The 19,258-nt window shown below is 46.5% G+C and overlaps 1 protein-coding gene across 27 annotated transcripts in view; it reads right to left on the bottom strand.

Annotated features, from left to right (window-relative positions):
* Positions 1-8,708, bottom strand: part of gyg2 (glycogenin 2) — a 145,694-nt gene extending 136,986 nt beyond the window's left edge. For 13 of the 27 annotated variants that reach the window (XM_085999622.1, XM_085999624.1, XM_085999623.1 and 10 more), the window contains exon 1: positions 8,435-8,700. Coding sequence is in view for 2 of the 27 variants with exons in the window: in XM_085999630.1 (XP_085855756.1) it covers positions 8,435-8,441 (7 nt within the window). In the remaining 25 variants the exon portion in view is untranslated. Of the gene's footprint in view, positions 1-7,465; positions 7,686-8,434 lie in introns of those variants that run through there. The other 14 variants (XM_085999640.1, XM_085999633.1, XM_085999639.1 and 11 more) reach the window with 7 other exon arrangements.
* Between the last annotated feature and the right edge of the window lie 10,550 nt (positions 8,709-19,258).

Genomic DNA, 19,258 nt, shown 5'->3' with positions numbered 1-19,258 from the left:
AAAGGTGCTAATATTCCCGTGTTTAGGCATTGTAGATTTGCAATTTCTCAGATTTTATTTTGTTTACTTGTTATCAAAGATGGCGGCTTCCCGCTCTTGCCGTCGTCCTCCGCCCACAAAATGGCGGTTTTCCCGCGCTTGGCGGTCTTCACCCGTCCCCCGACGCCGTCTCCCTTCAGCCCCCGAGTGCGGCCCTTATCTTTGGTTCCGATCGCTGGCCCGCGCTGCGCCTCGCACTTGAAGCGGCTCCCGGCCTCTGACTCACCCGCTCGCGCGGCTCTTGCTCGCTCCCTCCCGGGCTCTGGCTTACCCGCTCGCGCGTTTCACCGCGGCTCTTATTAGGGATTGCGATCGCCCTTATCTTCTCCAACTTCCCCAGCCCTGTCTTTGCAGCCAACACTGCACGGCTTACCCCACCACCTAGGTTGAACAAGGAAACTGCAGAAAGACTTCTGTCAGTCGCTGGAAGCTGTCAGGATGTTTGCTGCACTCCAGTGCTCAGTCGCTGATGGAGGCTTCAGAGTCCTAAAGCCTGTCGCTTCTAGTGGGGTGGTGATGTTTGAAACCTCTCTTCAACTGCCGCAGGGTAAGAACCTGACTCGTCGCCAGTGTTAAGTATGTGTATTGTATTGAACAATTAACACAAAGACTTAAACGTATAACTCAAACAGGTCTTTACTGGTTGGAGGTAGGGACTATACATAGGTCTTTACTTCATGCCCACAGGCAGGAACTGAGGGGAGATCAGTACCCACAGTACTATTTATACCCCTATGGCCAGGAGTGGTACTGCGTATCACTACGCCCAACAAGTAGTGCAGTCCTGTCCATAGGTTCAAAGTAGCACACATATTACATACACAACAGTTCCCATGCGCCTGCTGCACTTGTCCTTCTAGGTGGAAGAGGTCGTGGGTTTGGGAGGTGCTGCCGAAGAAGCCTTGGCGAGTTGCTACATTGCATCTTAAAGATGGTACACACTCAGCCACGGTACGCTGGTGGTACAGGGAGTGAATGTTTAAGGTGGTGGATGGGGAGACAATCAAGCGGGCTGCTTTGTCCTGGATGGTGTCGAGCTTCTCGAATGTTGTTGGAGCTACACTCATCCAGGCAAGTGGAGTATTCCATCACACTCCTTACTTGTGCCTTGTAGATGGTGGAAAGGCTTTGGGGAGTCAGGAGGTGAGACACTCGCTGCAGAATACCCAGCCTCTGACCTGCTCTTGTTGCCACAGTATTTATGTGGTTGGTCCAGTTAAGTTTCTGGTCAATGGTGACCCCAGGATGTTGATGGTGGGGGATTCGGCACAAAGGCAGTAAAAGTGCAATGAGGCAGTGGCTTCTGATGTGGTGGCAATGTGACCCCAGGATTATTAGAAGCACGAGGCATTATTTACGGTGGATAAAAGGGAAGGAAACAAACACCACTACTGCTTTATATTCAAATAGGGCAAGCGGCTCTTGAGGCTCATTTACCTGGAATTAAGTTTTTTGCTGAAAAAAATGCAAAATTCCCTTTAGAAATACTGCACTTGCAATACTATTGCACAGGAATTTAAAAAGAACAGAGTAGTTGAATCTCATGACTAAACCGAAAAGGGAATTCAGGAGAAACTTCTTTACCTAGAGTGTGGAACTCGCTACCACAAGGAGTAGTTGAGGCAAATAGCATAGATGCATTTAAGGGGAAGCCAGATAAACACACGAGGGAGAATGGAATAGAAGATTATGCTGATGGAGTTAGATGAAGAGGGGTGGGAGGAGGCTCGTGTGGAGCATAAACACTGGCATAGACCTGTTGGGCACAATGCCTGTTTCTGTGCTGTGGACTTTATTTATTTCTATGAAACAGTAGAGTTATTTGTTACACCAGAGTTCGAGCTTATACTGATCTCTCGTGGGTGTTGCTCACTGGGGTCTAGAGCATGGTTATAATGTTTACCTAAGAATTTGGCCTGTCCCTGCCATCATCACTGTTCAGGCTAGCTCCTGTAGGAATGTCTAGCCTAAGGTCCACTTGGCTACACTCCTCCATGAGTTACCTCAAGGTCAGAAAAGAATAAGAGGCTTTCTCTTTCTTTGTGTATATATTAGCTACGAGTAAAGATTGGCTAGGCTGGGATTGTTTTCTTTGGAATAGAGGCGGCTGAGGGGAGACTTGATTGAGGTGTATAAAATTATGAGGGGCCTAGATAGATAGGAAGGACCTATTTCCCTTAGCAAAAGAGGTCAATAACCAGGGGGCATAGATTTAAAGTAATTGGTAGAAGGATTAGAGGGGAGTTGAGGAGAACTTTTTTCACCCAGAGGGTGGTGGGGGTCTGGAACTCACTGCCTGAAAGGGTGGTAGAGGCAGAAACCCTCATCACATTTAAAAAGTACTTGGATATGCACGTGAAGTGCCGTAACCTACAAGGCTACAGACCAAGAGTTGGAAAGTGGGATTAGGCTGGATAGCTCTTTTTCAGCCGGCACGATGGGCCGAATGGCCTCCTTCTCTGCCACAAATTTTTTAAGAGAATGTTCTGTTGTGATTTGTTGGTGTTTTGTACAACATGTGACTGATGTACTATACCTGAAAACACACAATACATCTACACATTATTAAAAATCTTGCACAAGTCATGCACTTCTGCTGTCCAGCTTTGGTTACATGCATGTGCCAACATTTCCTATTCAACTATGCTACGTCAACTGTCACGGTATTATTTCAGGCTCTGGCCAGAAGGTTTCTAGAGTTTTTTCCCCCAGCTCCGTCACAATCCAGGACAAAGCAGTCTGATTGATCGGCACCCCATCCAGCTTAAACATCCGGAACCTCCACCACTGGCGTGCTGTGGCTGCGGGGTATATTATTTACAAGAAAGGTTCTGAAGATGGGTTTCAACCCGAAACGTTAACTGTTTCTCTCTCCACGGATGTTGCCTGGCCTGCTGAGTTTTTCCAGCTTTTTCTGTTGTTATTTCAGATTTCGAGCATCCGCAGTATTTTGCTATTGTATTATTTACAGGATGCACTGCAGCAACTCACCAGGACTTCTTCGGCAGCACCTCCCAAACCCACCACCTAGAAGGACAAGAGCAGCAGGTACATGGGAACACCATCACCGCCAAGTTCCCCTCCAAGTCACACAATATTCCAACACCGTTCCTTCGTCATCGCTAGGTCAAAATCCTGAAACTCCCAACAGCACTGTGGGAGTACCTTAATACCATGGACTGCATCGGTTAAAGGTGGCGGCTCACCAGCGCATTCTCAAGGGCAACTAGGGATGGCCAATAAATGTTGGCCTTGCCTCCGACTGAATATTTATAGTCTCAAAAGAAAATCGCCTCTGCTCCCAGCTGTTATTTCAGCTATTAAGATTTGTCTAAACCTTAATTATAGTAGTTTGTGTTTTAGATGGGGGTGGAAAACAGATGAGAAACCTTTATCTATTTACAAGTTAGCATGCACAACACCCAGATAAATAAAACCTCAAGGGGCCAGCTCTTTCTAATGCAGCCACGTTGTCGTATTTATAGACAATTCCTTTGCATCCAGACTTTTACCAAAATCACTGCCATCGTAGGAACATAAGAAATGCTAGACGAAAAAAGACCAAGGTCCATTTGTTCACCTTCTACTGTCCTGGTCGTCACGAGACAATATCAATCAATCTCTATCAATTATTCTCATCAATTAATCTACAACTGACCCAGAGAGTAAACCTCAGTGGTGGAGAGCTTTGGGAACCACAGATCCAAACTCACCTGTTCCCTCCCCCAAGCACGCTACGCTTACCACCCGCCATGTCCCAAATTACTCATATACTGTATCACATTGTTATTTTCTGAAAGAAATCTAAATTTGCATTTGATTGAATCAAAACTAACTGCACCCACCATCTCCCTAGGGAGTCTGTTCTATAGATTGACCACTAAGTGAATTGTTTCTGCAGATTAGTTTGAAATGTAGCCCTCTTCAAGCACGGGCCGTGTCCTCTTGTTCTACTGTTCTAGACAAGGTGAAATAGCTCGTCATAGTCTACATTGTCCAGTCCCTTTAGAATCCTAAAAACAGCAATCATATCACCTCTTGACCTTCTATTTTCCTGTGAGAACATGCCCAGTTTACACAATTGTTCCTCATAATCCAAAACTTCCATCCCCTCAATCATTCTGGTTGCTCTTTTCTGTATCTTTTCAACAGATGCAAGATCCTTTCTGCACTGGTGGGGACCAGAACTGTACATAGAAACATAGAAGATAGGAGCAGGAGTAGGCCATTCGGCCCCTCGAGCCTGCTCCGCCATTCAGTGCGATCATGGCTGATCATCCAAATTCAGTACCCTGTCCCTGCCTTCTCCCCATATCCCTTGATCCCCTTAGCCTTAAGAAATATATCCAACTCCTTCTTGAATATATTTAATGAATTGGCCACAACTGCCTTTTGTGGTAGAGAATTCCACAGGTTCACCACTCTCTGGGTGAAGAAATTCCTCCTCATCTCTGTCCTAAATGGCTTACCCCTTATCCTTAGACTGTGACCCCTGGTTCTGGACTCCCCGGCCATCTGGCACATCCTTCCTGCATCTAGTCTGTCTAGTCCTGTTAGAATTTTATAAGTTCCAATGAGATCCCCTCTCATTCTTCTAAACTCCAGCGAATATAAGCCTAATCGACCCAATCTCTCCTCATACGTCATTCCTGCCATCCCAGGTATCAGTCTGGTGAATCTTCGCTGCATTTCTTTCATGGCAAGAACATCCTTCTTCAGATAAGGCGACCAAAACTGCACACAATACTCAAGATGTGGTCTCACCAAGGCCCTGTACAACTGCAGCAAGACATCCTTGCTCCTGTACTCAAATCCTCTCGCTATGAAGGCCAAAATACCATTTGCCTTAACCGCCTGCTGCACCTGCATGCTTACCTTCAGCGACTGGTGCACAAGGACACCCAGGTCTCGTTGCACTTCCCCTTCTCCCAATCTATTGCCGTTCAGATAATAATCTGCCTTCCTGTTTCTGCCACCAAAGTGGATAACCTCGCATTTATCCACATTATACTGCATCTGCCCAATCACCCAACCTGTCCAAATCATACTGGAGTTTCTCGGCATCCTCCTCACAGCACACACGCCCACCCAGCTTTGTGTCGTCTGCAAACTTGGAGATATTACATCTAGTTCCCTCATCTAGATCATTAATATATATTGTGAATAGCTGGGGTCCTAGCATCGATCCCTGCGGTACCCCACGAGTCACTGCCTGCCACTCGGAAAAAGACCCATTTATTCCAACTCTTTGCTTCCTGTTTGCCAACCAGTTGTCTATCCAAGTCAGTATCTTACCCCCCAATCCCATGTGCTTTAACTTTACACGCTAATCTCTTACGTGGGACCTTATCGAAAGCCTTCTGAAATTCCAAATACACCACATCCACTGGTTCTCCCTTATCTATTCTACCAGTTACAGCCTCAAAAAATTCCAGTAGATTAGTCAAGCACGATTTACCTTTTGTAAATCTATGTTGACTTTGTCCGATCCTGTCACTGTTTGCCAAGTGCTCTGCTATCACATCTTTTATAATGGACTCTAGCAGTATTCTAAGTGCAATCACACTAATGATGTATAAAGTGGCAGGATTACCTCACTATTTCGGCTTAATATTGATCTTTTAATGCATCCCAACATCTGATTTACTTTACGCATTGCTATCATTATTGAGATAGCTTCAATTTATTGCAAATCACGTTCATTTTCCATGCACATTATTTTCTTTACACTTCAGTAATAGTCCCTTGCTGTTGTTTTTTTGTTCCTGTGTGAAGCACTTTACAATCCTCTACATTAAATTCCATCTGCCACTCGTCGGCCCAATTCCCAGGTATATTCGCATCCTCCTGTAGCTTGTCCTGTTCAGTTTTGGAGTCTACCGCCTTCACTAGCTCTGTATCATCTGCAAATTTAGCCACTGTGCTTGTGATCCTCACTCCAGATGATTTATAAAAATATATTAAAACAATGTAGATCCAGAAACAGACCCCCGAAGGACCCCACTGGTCTCACACTAAGCAGAAATCATCAAGAGCTTTAAACTTCTCAGATACTTCAGAATGGTCACCAATACAAAAGGCACTGGAGAACCAAGAACCTATTTTGGAGGGGAGGGGATGGAATATTTCATTATAAACAGTTTCCCCACATTTAAAAAAAGCTATTTTCCACTGCAAGAACACAATTTAAAAGAAAAATACAAGAGGAATAATTTTCACTGAAGTGAATTTGACTTCTTTTTCCTCATTTACAAAACACACAAAATGCAAAATCACCATCACACAGCAAAAGCAACTCTTCCTCCTTGTTCCCCCATCCCACAAATTTGCCAAAACACTTTTTTTTTAACAATAGCATTGTCTTCATCCACTGTCCTATCATCCAATGTCCTATTACATCGAGATGGGTCATACTTTTTCCAGCACAAACCATTAACTCAGCAGATCATGGCACAGCATGTTTTAAATGTAGCAGCCATGGATTGGGGACGGGGAACAGGCGGGTCAAAAAATAATTTACAAGAGGGGAAGGCAAGAGGACCGTTTAATAGGTACACAATCTGATCAGTTGCAATTTGTCTGTGATCTTATGTAGAAATAAAACCACAAAACAACAACAGGACATGAGATGAAACTCAGGAGAGGGAAGGTGAATGGGCTTTCTAGCATGAGGGAAGGATTCTCATCCTGGTTTTCAAATCCCTCCATGGCCTCGCCCCTCCCCATCTCTGTAACCTCCGCCAGTCCTACAACCCTCCGAGATCTCTGCGCTCCTTCAATTCTGACCTCTTGCGCATCTCCAATTTTCTTCACTCAGCCACTAGCAGCCGTGTCTTCAGTTGTCGAGGTCCTAAGCTCTGGAATTCGCTCCCTAAACCTCTGCACCTCCTTTAAGACACTCCTTAAAACCTACCTCTTTGGCCAAGCTTTGGATCACCTGCCCAAATATCTGTGACTAGGTGTCAAATTTTGTTTGATAACGCTCCTGTGAAGCGCCTTGGGACCTTTTACTACATTAAAGGTGCTATATAAATACAAGTTGTTGTTGACTGCCTCATTACTGGGCGGTCATTCCAAACATTCACCACATGCGCGCACACTCTCTCTCTCTCTCTCTCTCTCTCTCAGAAGGAAGCAATCAAGATTGGCAACATAAGTAATCTTGAGGGAGTCTGACAGGAATTGGCAAGAGAATCAATTGAGGGATATAGGTAAAACTGTGTCTTCTGTTTTTAAACTGAACAGCCAGCCAGATGGACCAAAAGGCTCACTGGGGGACCAATTGGTGTTGACTTGAAGCCGAGCTGGAGGGAGAAGCAGAGACTGAGGGCTCGCTTGTGGCTTGTGGAGGTCACTTGGCGAGAAGGCAACAGGGGGAAGAGGGGGGAGAGAGAGAAAAAGATTAAAACAAAATGCAAAAACTCACCTGACATGATAATAACTGTTCTTGCAGTGGAAGTTCTTTTGGGAGGAAAGGAGAAGTGGAGAAAGAATCCTTGGCTTTGCCTAATCCAGATTAGAAGGTGACTCTGGTCCTACATATCATAGAATCACAGAATAGTACAGTACAGAAGGAGGCCATTCGGCCCATCGAGTCTGCGCAGCTCTTTCGAAGAGCAATCCAGTTATCCCACTCCCTCGCTCTTTCCCCATAGCCCTGTAACTTTTACTCCTTCAATTATTTATCCACTTCCCTTTTGAAGGCTACTAATGAATGTGTATCCACCACCCTATCAGGCAGTGCATTCCAAATCCTAACCACTCATTGCGCAAAATAGTTTTTCCTCATGTCACCTCTGGTTCTTTTGCCAATCACCTTAAATCTGTGAATACATCACCTACCTATAATAGGGAGGGAGGGATAAAGGGCAGAGACAGAAAGAGAAAAGAGGGAAATGAAATATTGTCCATCTCCCCCAAAGATATGTAACAGTTATGTAAAAGCCTGATCTAGATTTTTTTACCTAGTGACTTACAACCACTCACTGTACGGAATGTTTAACCCAATAGAGAAAAAGAGTTTTAAAACACACGCAAGCACAACCGGATGAGTGATGACTTTAGTGCTACGGTTAGTTACAAAGCCACACCGTTACTGAAAGATCTGGGGTGGTTGGACAATCGCTCGCCCTCTCTGTGTGTTGGAACCAGTGCTTCCCCCGGGGTGGCCTGTTGGCTCACTGGGGGCCCGGTTGGGGTTGACCTGAAGCCGAGCTGCGGGGAGAAGGTAACGGAGCAGAGGAGAGGTGGTGGGTGGGGGAGAGCTGGTGGTGGGTGGGGGAGATCTCCAAGACCAGTAAACCTGACCAGAGCACTGCAAACAACCGCTTGGAAAACCTTTACCAGTCCACGCGTATAAGCCTCAAGGTTAAATCAAAATGCAAAAAAAACTCACCTGACATGATAATAACTGTTCTTGCGGTGGAAGTTATTCTGGGGGAAGGGAGAAGTAGAGGTAAAGACCTTGGTTTTGCCTAATCCAGATCAGAAGGTGAGTCAAGGGACTGCAAGAAATCCAGGTTATCCTCCCTCCGGGCTGGAGGACAAGGCGCGGGGAGATACGGTGTGGTTTAAAGGGAAAGAGCCTATTCAGGATCCACTTTCCCATCCCCGCCCCTCAACTCCCGTTCACACAGGGCTATCTCTGTACACTGTACCATCCAATCAGCCTCCTGGGGCGGGATAAACTCCCCCGTAACTCCCCCCAAAAATTTAAATTAAAAAAAAAACCGCCCCACTTCCCAATCTCCTCCTTTTGCAATAACTAACTACTCCTGTTGTTGCTGGGACTCTGGACTTATTTCCAGTGTTTCTCTCGTACACGGCGCTGCTATCTCCCATTCCCCCTCCCTCTGACATTGCACAATGTCACCCAAAGTGTTTAAAGAGCCTTAAACCGTTTTACAGCTAACTAAATGCTTTTTTGAAGTGTAGTCACTGTTGTGATGTAGGAAACGCGGCAGCCAATTTGCGCACAGCAAGCTCTCACAAACAGCAATGCCATAATGACCAGATCATTTGTTTTTTTTAGTGATGTTGGTTCAAGGATAACTCCCCTGCTCTTCTTCGAAATAGTGGCCGTGGGATCTTTCACATCCACCTGAGAAGGCAGACGGGGCCTCGGTTTAACGTCTCATCCGAAAGACATTAAGGTGTTAAGACGTTTAACTGGTCAGTATGTGGCCAACTGCAGATCAGGGACACCTGCCTTCAGTCGCACCAACAGACCCGGGAACCTTGTTTACCGGCTTGTAATTACACCAACAATTAGTTTACACTGTAAATTAAAAGTACATTTCCAAAAGCGGGGGGGGGAGTGGTGGTGGGGACTGAAAAAGTCAGCTTTAGGTTTCCTGCCCAGATATTAAAGGAATATTTGTCCCCCTGAAATATTATTATTTGCCCAAAAATGTCATCTGTGCTATTCCTGGCTGGAAAGAGGGTTAATCTTCTCACTAGCCTCTCTCTGCCAAAGTTGTTGGCAAACCAAACAAAGTGCACCGGCAACTCCTGACAGCACACAAAAAAAACAGATACAGTATAATCAAAATATCCCATTAACACTGCAGCATTTTTTTTTTAATTAATTAATTTATGGGATGTGGGCATCACCAGTAAGGCCAGCATTTATTGCCCATCCCTAATTGCCCTCGAGAAGGTGGTGGTGAGCCGCCTTCTTGAACCGCTGCAGTCCGTGTGGTGAAGGTACTCCCACAGTGCTGTTAGGGAGGGAGTTCCAGGATTTTGACCCCAGCGGCGTATACGCACGGGAGCAATAGCTCGTGGCATTAATCTAATCTCAGGTTTCTCATGATAGTGGCAAACTAAACAAACTTCAGTTTCATCATCTATAGTGCTGTGAGAGGCTTGACTTTAATGCGTGAAAGGGAAAAAGAATACGGCACAGAAACAGGCCATTCGGCCCAACCAGTCCATGCCGGCGTTTATGCTCCACTCGAGCCTCCTCCCGTCTTTCCTCATCTAAATCTATCAGCGTAACCCTCTATTCCCTTCTCCCTCATACGCTTGTCCGGCCTCGCCTTAAAAAGATGATTTAGAGAGTATGTCTAATTTGAACCTTTGCTCTCCCCCCCCCCCCCCCCACTTTATTGGATTGAGAGGGATTCAGGATCGTAGAGAAATGGTGCCTAAATTAGGAAAATCTGCTGGGAAAATGTTGGGGTCACAGTTCCAGCCAGTGGCTGCATGTTGAAGGATTCCATATGCAAAAGGCATGATGTGCGGAGGTGCACGACTGGTATTCGATGGATACTCTTTGGAATGGTACAGAATGTAGACATTTGGATACAGAGGCTATTGTGCTCTGGACGTAAAAGGGGTCATTTCAACCTAGCACGCCGGGCAGGTAACTGGTGGGTTCAGGTCGGCTGCCCATTTTACACCGCACCCGATTTTTACTCTCCATTAAGGCTCTATTATGTAAAATCGGGTGAAGTGTAAAACGGGCAACCTGCCCGAACCCGCCCATTTCCCAGGGTTAGGTTACAACTACCTCCAAACGTTTCAGCCAGAGCTAGTCTGTTCGCAACCGTGGCATCCTACTCGCCCTCGCACTGCGCTTCCAACCATATCCTCTCCATCGTCAAGAATGCCGACTTCCACCTTCAGTGTGTCAGCCATGGCTCAGTTGGTGGCACCCTCGTCTCTGAGTCAGAAGGTCATGGGTTTGAGCCCCACTCCAGAGTTTTGAGCACGAATCCAGGCTGACACTCCAGTGCAGTGCTGAGGGAGTGCTGCACTGTCGGAGGTGCCGTCTTTCGGATGGGACGTTAAACAGAGGCCCCCGTCTGCCCTCTCAGGTGGACGTAAAAGATCCCACTATTTCGAAAAGGAGCAGCGGAGTTCTCCCGGTGTCCTGACCAACATTTACCCCTCAACTAATATCACTAAAACAGATTATCTGGTCATTATCACATTGCTGTTTGTGGGAGCTTGCTGTGCGCAAATTGGGCTGCTGGGTTTCCTACATTACAACAGTGACTACACTTCAAAAGCACTTCATTGGTTGTAAAGAGCTTTGGGACGTTCTGAAGGCATGAAAGGTGCTATATTAAGGCAAGTCTTTCTTTTTTTTTCATAATATCGATGATTTCCACCCCATCTCAGTCCATCTGCTGCTGAAACCCTCTTCCAGCCATTGGTCGCTCTTTGACTTGACTATTCCAATGCTCTCCTTGTTGACCTCCTATCCTCCACCCTCCATAAACCACAGCTCATCCAGAACTCTGCTGCCTGTATTTTATCCTGCACCAAGTCCCGTTCTCCTATCATCCCTGTCCTTGCTAACCTATGTAAGAAGTCACACAACACCAGGTTATAGTCCAACAGCTTTATTTGAAATCACAAGCTTTCGGAGCGCTGCTCCTTCATCAGGTAAAGTGGAGAGATGCATATAGGCACAGCATAAATAGTCAGCGAATACTGCCAGAAGATTACAGGTAATCTTTCTAACTGCCCTTTATCACACCTCGGCAGAGAGATAATCACAGCAATCAAAGGTGTGAATGGTGTCCAAACAGGTCAGTCAGGAAAACATTACATCAAAGAACAATGAGGTGGGGTCACAGGGGGTCAAATGTTGCAGATGCTGGGGTCTGCATGAAAAACAAAAAACAAACAAAAAACTTTTTTTGCTGGAAATCACAGCAGGTCCGGCCGCATCTGTGTAGAGAGAACAAGCCAACGACGACTCGAGTCTGGATGACTCTACGTCAGGTGGGGTTACATGTAGCGTGACATGAACCCAAGATCCCGGTTGAGGCTGTCCTCATGAGTGCGGAACTTGGCTATCAGTTTCTGCTCGACGATTTTGCGTTGTCATGTGTCTCGAAGGCCGCCTTGGAGAATGCTTACCCGAAGATCGGAGGCTGAATGTCCTTGACTGCTGAAGTGTTCCCCAACTGGGAGGGAACACTCCTGCCTGCCGATTGTTGCACGGTGTCCGTTCATCCGTTGTCGCAGTGTCTGCATGGTTTCGCTGATGTACCATGCTCCGGGGCATCCTTCCCTGCAATGTATGAGGTAGACAACGTTGGCCGAGTCACATGAGTATGTACCATGTACCTGGTGGGTGGTGTCCTCATGTGTGATGATGGTATCTGTGTTGATGATCTGGCATGTCTTGCAGAGGTTGCTGTGGCAGGGTTGTGTGGTGTCGTGGTCGCTGTTTGAAGGCGAGTAGTGGAGGCGTGGGGATGGCTTTAGCGAGGGGTTCGTCGTCATCGATGACATGTTGAAGGCTGCGAAGAACATGGCGTAGTTTCTCCGCTCCGGGGAAGTACTGGACGACGAAGGGTACTCTGTTGGTTGTGTCCCGTGTTTGTCTTCTGAGGAGGTCTATGCGATTTTTCGCTGTGGCCCGTCGGAACTGTCGATCGACGAGTCGAGCATCATATCCCATTCTTACGAGGGCGTCTTTCAGCGTCTGTAGGTGTCCATCGCGCTCCTCCTCATCTGAGCAGATCCTGTGTATTCGCAGGGCTTGTCCATAGGAGATGGCTTCTTTAACATGGTTAGGGTGGAAGCTGGAGAAGTGGAGCAACGTGAGGTTGTCCGTGGGCTTGCGGTAGAGTGAAGTGCTGAGGTGTCCGTCTTTGATGGAGATTCGTGTGTCCAAGAATGAAACCGATTCTGAGGAGTAGTCCATGGTGAGTTTGATGGTGGGATGGAACTTGTTGATGTTATCGTGTAGTCTTTTCAGTGATTCTTCGCCGTGGGTCCATAGGAACAAAATGTCATCGATGTATCTGGTGTATAGTGTTGGTTGGAGGTCCTGTGCAGTGAAGAAGTCTTGCTCGAACTTGTGCATGAAGATGTTGGCGTATTGGGGTGCGAATTTGGTCCCCATGGCTGTTCCGTGTGTTTGGGTAAAGAACTGGTTGTTGAAGGTGAAGACATTGTGGTCAAGGATGAAGCGGATGAGTTGCAGGATGGCGTCTGGAGATTGGCTGTTGTTGGTGTTGAGTACTGAGGCTGTCGCAGCGATGCCGTCATCGTAGGGGATACTGGTGTAGAGTGCCGAGACGTCCATCGTGGCGAGGAGTGTTCCTGGTTCAACTGGTCCGTGGGTCCTGAGTTTCTTTAAGAAGTCTGTAGTGTCGCGACAGAAGCTGGGGGTTCCCTGTATGATGGGTTTCAGGATGCCCTCGATGTATCCAGAGAGGTTGTCACACAGGGTTCCGTTGCCTGATACGATAGGACGTCTGGGTGTGTTGGCTTTGTGTATCTTTGGGAAGCAGTAGAAGTCTCCCACGCGGGGAGTACGTGGGATGAGAGCACGTAGGATGCTTTGAAGGTCTGGATCGAAGGTCTTGATCAGTCTGTTGAGTTGGCGGGTGTGTTCTTTGGTCGGATCTGCGGGTAACTGTCTGTAGTGTTCCTGGTTGTCCAGTTGTCGGTATGCTTCTTTGCAATAGTCTGTTCTGTTCTGTGTGACGATGGCTCCTCCTTTGTCTGCTGGTTTGATGACGATGTTGCGGCTGGTCTTGAGAGCGTGGATGGGATTGTGTTGTGCTCGGGTGACATTCTGGACTGTCTTGTGAGTGCGGCTGATGAATCTGGCGTTGATGCATCTCCTGACAGCTTGAGCATACATGTCAAGCTTAGGGCAGTGACCCTCCGAAGGGGTCCAATTTGACTCTTTCTTCTTCGGTTGCTGCACTGCGGATCCCTCTGTCTGCTGTTCTGGATCATTGATTGTCTCATTGAGTTTGCTGCTGACATCTTGGGATTTGTGGAAGAATTCCCGGAGCCTCATTCTCCTTGCTAACCTACGTTGACTTCCAGACCCCCCAATTACCCCCGACATTAAAATTTTCATCCACATGTTTAAATCCCTTCATAGGCTCACCACTCCCTATCTCTGCAACCAGCGGTACAATATATTAATGACCTGGACGAGGGAACTAGATGTAATATCTCCAAGTTTGCAGATGACACAAAGCTGGGTGAGCGTGTGTGCTGTGAGGAGGATGCCGAGAAACTCCAGTATGATTTGGACAGGTTGGGTTATTGGGCAGATGCATGGCAGGTGCAATATAATGTGGATAAATGCGAGGTTATCCACTTTGGTGTCAAAAACAGGAAGGCAGATTATTATCTGAATGGCAATAGATTGGGAGAAGGGGAAGTGCAACGAGACCTGGGCGTCCTTGTGCACCAGTCGCTGAAAGTAAGCATGCAGGTGCAGCAGGCGGTTAAGAAGGCAAATGGCATGTTGGCCTTCGTAGTGAGAGGGATTGAGTACAGGAACAAGGATGTCTTGCTGCAGTTGTACAAGGCCTTGGTGAGACCACATCTTGAGTATTGTGTGCAGTTTTGGTCGCCTTATCTGAGGAAGGATGTTCTTGCCATGGAGAGAGTGCAGCGAAGAGTCACCAGACTGATACCTGGGATGGCAGGAATGACGTATGAGGAGAGATTGGGTTGATTGGGCTTGTACTCGCTGGAGTTTAGAAGAATGAGAGGGGATCTCATCGAAACTTATAAAATTCTAACAGGACTAGACAGACTAGATGCTGGAAGGATGTTCCCGATGGTCGGGGAGTCCAGAACCAGGGGTCACAGTCTAAGGATAAGGGGTAAGCCATTTAGGACAGAGATGAGGAGGAATTTCTTCACCCAGAGAGTGGTGAACCTGTGGAATTCTCTAACACAGAAGGCAGTGGAGGCCTATTCATTAAATATATTCAAGAAGGAGTTGGATATATTTCTTAAGGCTAAAGGGATCAAGGGATATGGAGAGAAGGCAGGAACAGGGTACTGAATTTGGATGATCAGCCATGATCTTAATGAGTGGCGGAGCAGGCTCGAGGGGCCGAATGGCCTACTCCTGCTCCTATCTTCTATGTTTCTATTTTTCTATGTTACAACCTGCCGACAAACTCACGGTTCCTCAAACTCTGGCCTTTTGAGCATCACATCCCCTTTACCCCACCATTGGCAGTCGTGCATTCAGCCACCTGGGCCCCACTCTCTTGAATTCCCTGCCCATGCTGCCATGCCTCTGCACCTCCAAGATTTGGTCACCCCTCCTAATATCTCCTTCTTTGGCTCGGCACCCATTTATTTCAGTTTACACCTCTGTGGAGCATCTTGGGACATTTTTCTACATCAAAGACACTATCTAAATGCAAGTTGTCGATGTCCTATAGTAGTGAAAGGGTCAACTTCATGAAGTCTGCTGCTCTGCATGGATTTAGACTGAACAGGTATAGCAGATCTCGGCTGCACGCGTAGGTGTGTTGCAAATCTTGGTCTGCCGTAGATATTCTCTTGAGCTCGGTGCAGCCGTTGAGGCCAATTAAAGTCAAGCCTCTCACAGCACTATAAATGATGAGACTGAAGTTTGTTTAGTTTGTCACTATCATGAGAAACCTGAGATTAGATTAATGCCATGAAATATTGCTCCCGTGCATATATGCCGCTGGCTCAAAATCCTGGAACTCCCTCCCTAACAGCACTGTGGGAGTAACTTCACCACACGGACTGCAGCGGTTCAAGAAGGCGGTTCACCACCACCTTCTCAAGGGCAACTAGGGATGGGCAGTAGATGCTGGCCTTGTCAGCAACACCCATATCCCACAAACCAATTAAAAAATAATTCGTGTTTCTGGTCCATTGTTGAACCCCAAACCTATTGTGAACAAGACCGAGTGGGTAGGAAAAACTAGGAAGAGCTCAATATAAGGAAGGATGGGGGAAGAGGGGCAGGGGGAATTCTGCCCTGCAAAATCCATGACAACAATTAAAACCATAAGGGGTTACGTGGAACAGGTAGTGGAAATCCGGAACACTCTCCCCCAAAAAGCTGTTGAGGCTGAGGGTCAATTGAAAATTTCAAAACTGAGATCAATAGATTTTTGTATGGTAAGGATATTAAGGGATTTGGAACCAAGGCAAGTAGATGGAGTTAATATACAGATTAGCCATGATCTCATTGAATGGTGGAACAGGCTCGAGGGCCTGAATGGCCTCCTCCAGTTCCTATGCTCCTTCTTCTTGGGTATACTGCTAATGAAGTATAATCTGTGGCTGCTGCCATTATATAATGACACAAGGTACATTATCCTAGTAGGGGTAAAATTCTCATTAGTAGAAAAATGCAGGAAGGAATAAAATAACATTTTTTTCAAACGAACAGTAATGGTGAGTTTTTAAAAGCGTAATATAATTTAGGAGTAATGGTAGCTTTGGAAGGAGGCAGCCTAGATCCAGTTTTCCTTCTGTACCAAGACCCAGAATAAATTGTAAATGTTTACCTGAGTTATCTGTGAATATAAAACTAGTAGTTGAAACTAGTAACATAGTAGGGAGGGAGTGCTTGCCAAGTCCTCACATGAACCAACAATGGGAGGAGCATCGCAATCAAGGACAAGTCTCCTGTCATCGCCAGTTGGGAACACAGAGATTAAGTACAGAGGGATTCTCCAGCTACTGACCAGATATAAACATACATACAGCATTATTATGCATAACCAAAGAAAGATTTCTCTTCGGTGTTATGGCGGCAGTTACTGTTGCCTCAGATTTATTTAATTAAATACAATTGAAATGGGCATAGGTGCAATTTGCAAATCCACCCAGACAGATTAATTGCACTATGAGGTTAAATCATTAGAATAACCCTCAGTAGAAATAAAATCGGATTTCTTTGACTTAGTTCGATGCTACTGTCGTTTGTTTTTGTGAATTTCCTTGTATTATTGCTTTCTGCCTCACTCAACTCAAACTCTGGCGCTGAATGAACTGGCAGCCAGCAGAAGCCTAGCGTTGCTCCAAGGTGAGGAGACTGGCAGAAACCAAGTCATCAGCGTCCCTGCAATGTGCAAAAGATGTTGCTATCATAGAATCATAGAATAGTACCGCACAGAAGGAGGCCATTCGGCCCATCGAGTCTGTGCCGGCTCTTTCGAAGAGCAATCCAGTTAGTCCCACTCCCTCGCTCTTTCCCCATATCCCTGCAGTTTTTTCTCCTTCAAGTATTTATCTAATTCCCTTTTGAAGGCTACTACTGAATTTTCCTCCACCACCCTATCAGGCAGTGAGTTCCAAATCCTAACCACTCGTTACCTAAAAAATTGTTTTTCCTCATGTCGCCTCTGGTTCTTTTGCCAATCACCTTAAATCTGTGCCCTCTGATGAAGAACAATCCCAGCTTCTCTAGTCTCTCCACATAGGGGCCAATCCTGGGGCCATTCTAATAAATCTTCTCTGCAACCTCCCCAAGGCGATAAAGGCCGTAATAGTGCAACGTGGCACTGCCTTCTGATGTGGTGGCAATGTGACCCCGGGGTTATTAGTAGCAGGAGACAGAAAGAAATGGTGAATTGTAACTGTAAGGGTCAGAGCTCTGCTGACTCTGATTCTGTGCCTTCGATGTCATGTTGAATCCTTGAATTCGTTTCTTGTCTTTGGGGTAGCGCAAGATGGGCAGCATCGCCTCGACTGCCCGTAATACGTCTTGCAATATTCACTTCCATTGACTTCAATGTAAGTGCATAGTGGGTGGGGCGTATAATGGGCAGTCGACGCGATGCCACCCACTCTGTGCTGCCCCCCCCCCAGGTGAATTCCTACCCCATTATTTCCAATTTTCTCCTCTTTTGCACAAAAATCTAGCCTAACACTCCAGTGCAGTGCTGAGGGAGCGCAGCATTGTCGGAGGTGCCGTCTTTCAGATGAGACGTTAAACCCAGGCCTCGTCTGCCCTCTCAAGTGGACGTAAAAGGTCCCACGGCGTTATTTTAAAGACAAGAGCGGGGGGGGGGGGGTTACCCCCGGTGTCCTGGCCAATATTTATCCCTCAGTCAACATCAATGAAACAGATGATCTGGTCATGATCACATTGGAGTGTGTGGGAGCTTGCCGAGCACAAAGTGGCTGCTGTATTTCCCACATTACAATAGTGACTCCACTTCAAAAAGTACCTCATTGGCTGTAAAATGCTTTGGGAGGTATGGTGGTCGTGGAAGGCGCTATAGAAATGCAAGTCTTTTCTTTCTTTTGAAGGGACTGACTCATGCTCCTATAAGCGAGAATACGATGGTTCTCTCAGATCCTGGAAGTCTTACCACACATCACCCAAGTGACCATTCATCAAATGTAGCCTTGACAGTGAGTGTCGGCAGGCTACTTGTAGTTGACGAGGGCTCACAGCTGAAATCGATCCCATCCTTCCTCCCAATATTCACATGGGCTGATTTTCCAGCATTAGTAGATAGCAATTAAGAGTGAGAACCCTGGATTTTCCTTCTCTCGCTCGGCTCTGGGCTCTGTGGTCAATCGTCCTGCCCTTACTGCCAGGCCAGCTGAGATCAACTAAAGTCAATGGGTCTGTATGCCTCAGTACCACCCCAGGCAGTGTACCGAGTCACCAGGAGAGCTGGCTTCACAATATTAATAAAAATATCAAATAAACTGGGGCATTATAGTGTCAGCTGTGGCTCAGTGGGTAGCACACTCCTTTCTGAGTCAGAAGGTTGTGGGTTCAAGTCCCACTCCAGGGACTTGAGCACAAAAATCTAGGCTGACACTCCAGTGCAGTGCTGAGGGAGTGCTGCACTGCCAGAGGTGCCGTCTTTCAGATGTGACGTTAAACCGAGGCCCCATCTGCCCACTCAGGTGGATGTAAAAGATCCCATGGCACTATTTTGAAGAGGAGCAGGGGAGTTCTCCCCGGTGTCCTGGGCCAATGTTTATCCCTCAATCAACATCACTAAAACAGATTATCTGGTCATTATCACATTGTTGTTTGTGGGAGCTTGCTGTGCGCAAATTGGCTGCCGCGTTTCCCACATTACAGCAGTGACTACACTTCAAAAGTACTTCATTGGCTGTAAAGCGCTTTGAGACGTCCGGTGGTCGTGAAAGGCGCTACAGAAATGCAAGACTTTCTTTTTTTATTATTATATACGGAGAGCACAGTCCTTTTTAATCTGTAGCATAGCTACTGCAGATTGAATTCCTACAATCTTCCATTGATTTACATTTTAAATGGAGCTATCACAACAGAAAGGTTTTGAATAACATAATGGGCGGGAGTTATTCATCTGATCCCAGAGTTCAGATGACATGTATCAAAATGTGTACGACGTTGTCAACAACGTGGATAACAATTAATAATCTTTATAATAATTTTACGACAGCACGAAAAGGCACAGTACTGGTGCCCTCATGAGACTCCCTCTGGTAGCAACTT

Source organism: Somniosus microcephalus, chromosome 10, assembly GCF_052327205.1.
Source record: "Somniosus microcephalus isolate GS21.2 chromosome 10, FLI_Smic_1.0, whole genome shotgun sequence".
NCBI classification, from domain to species: domain Eukaryota; kingdom Metazoa; phylum Chordata; class Chondrichthyes; order Squaliformes; family Somniosidae; genus Somniosus; species Somniosus microcephalus.
Note: the sequence above shows the minus strand (reverse complement) of the source record. Positions and strands in the feature narration are given on the sequence as shown.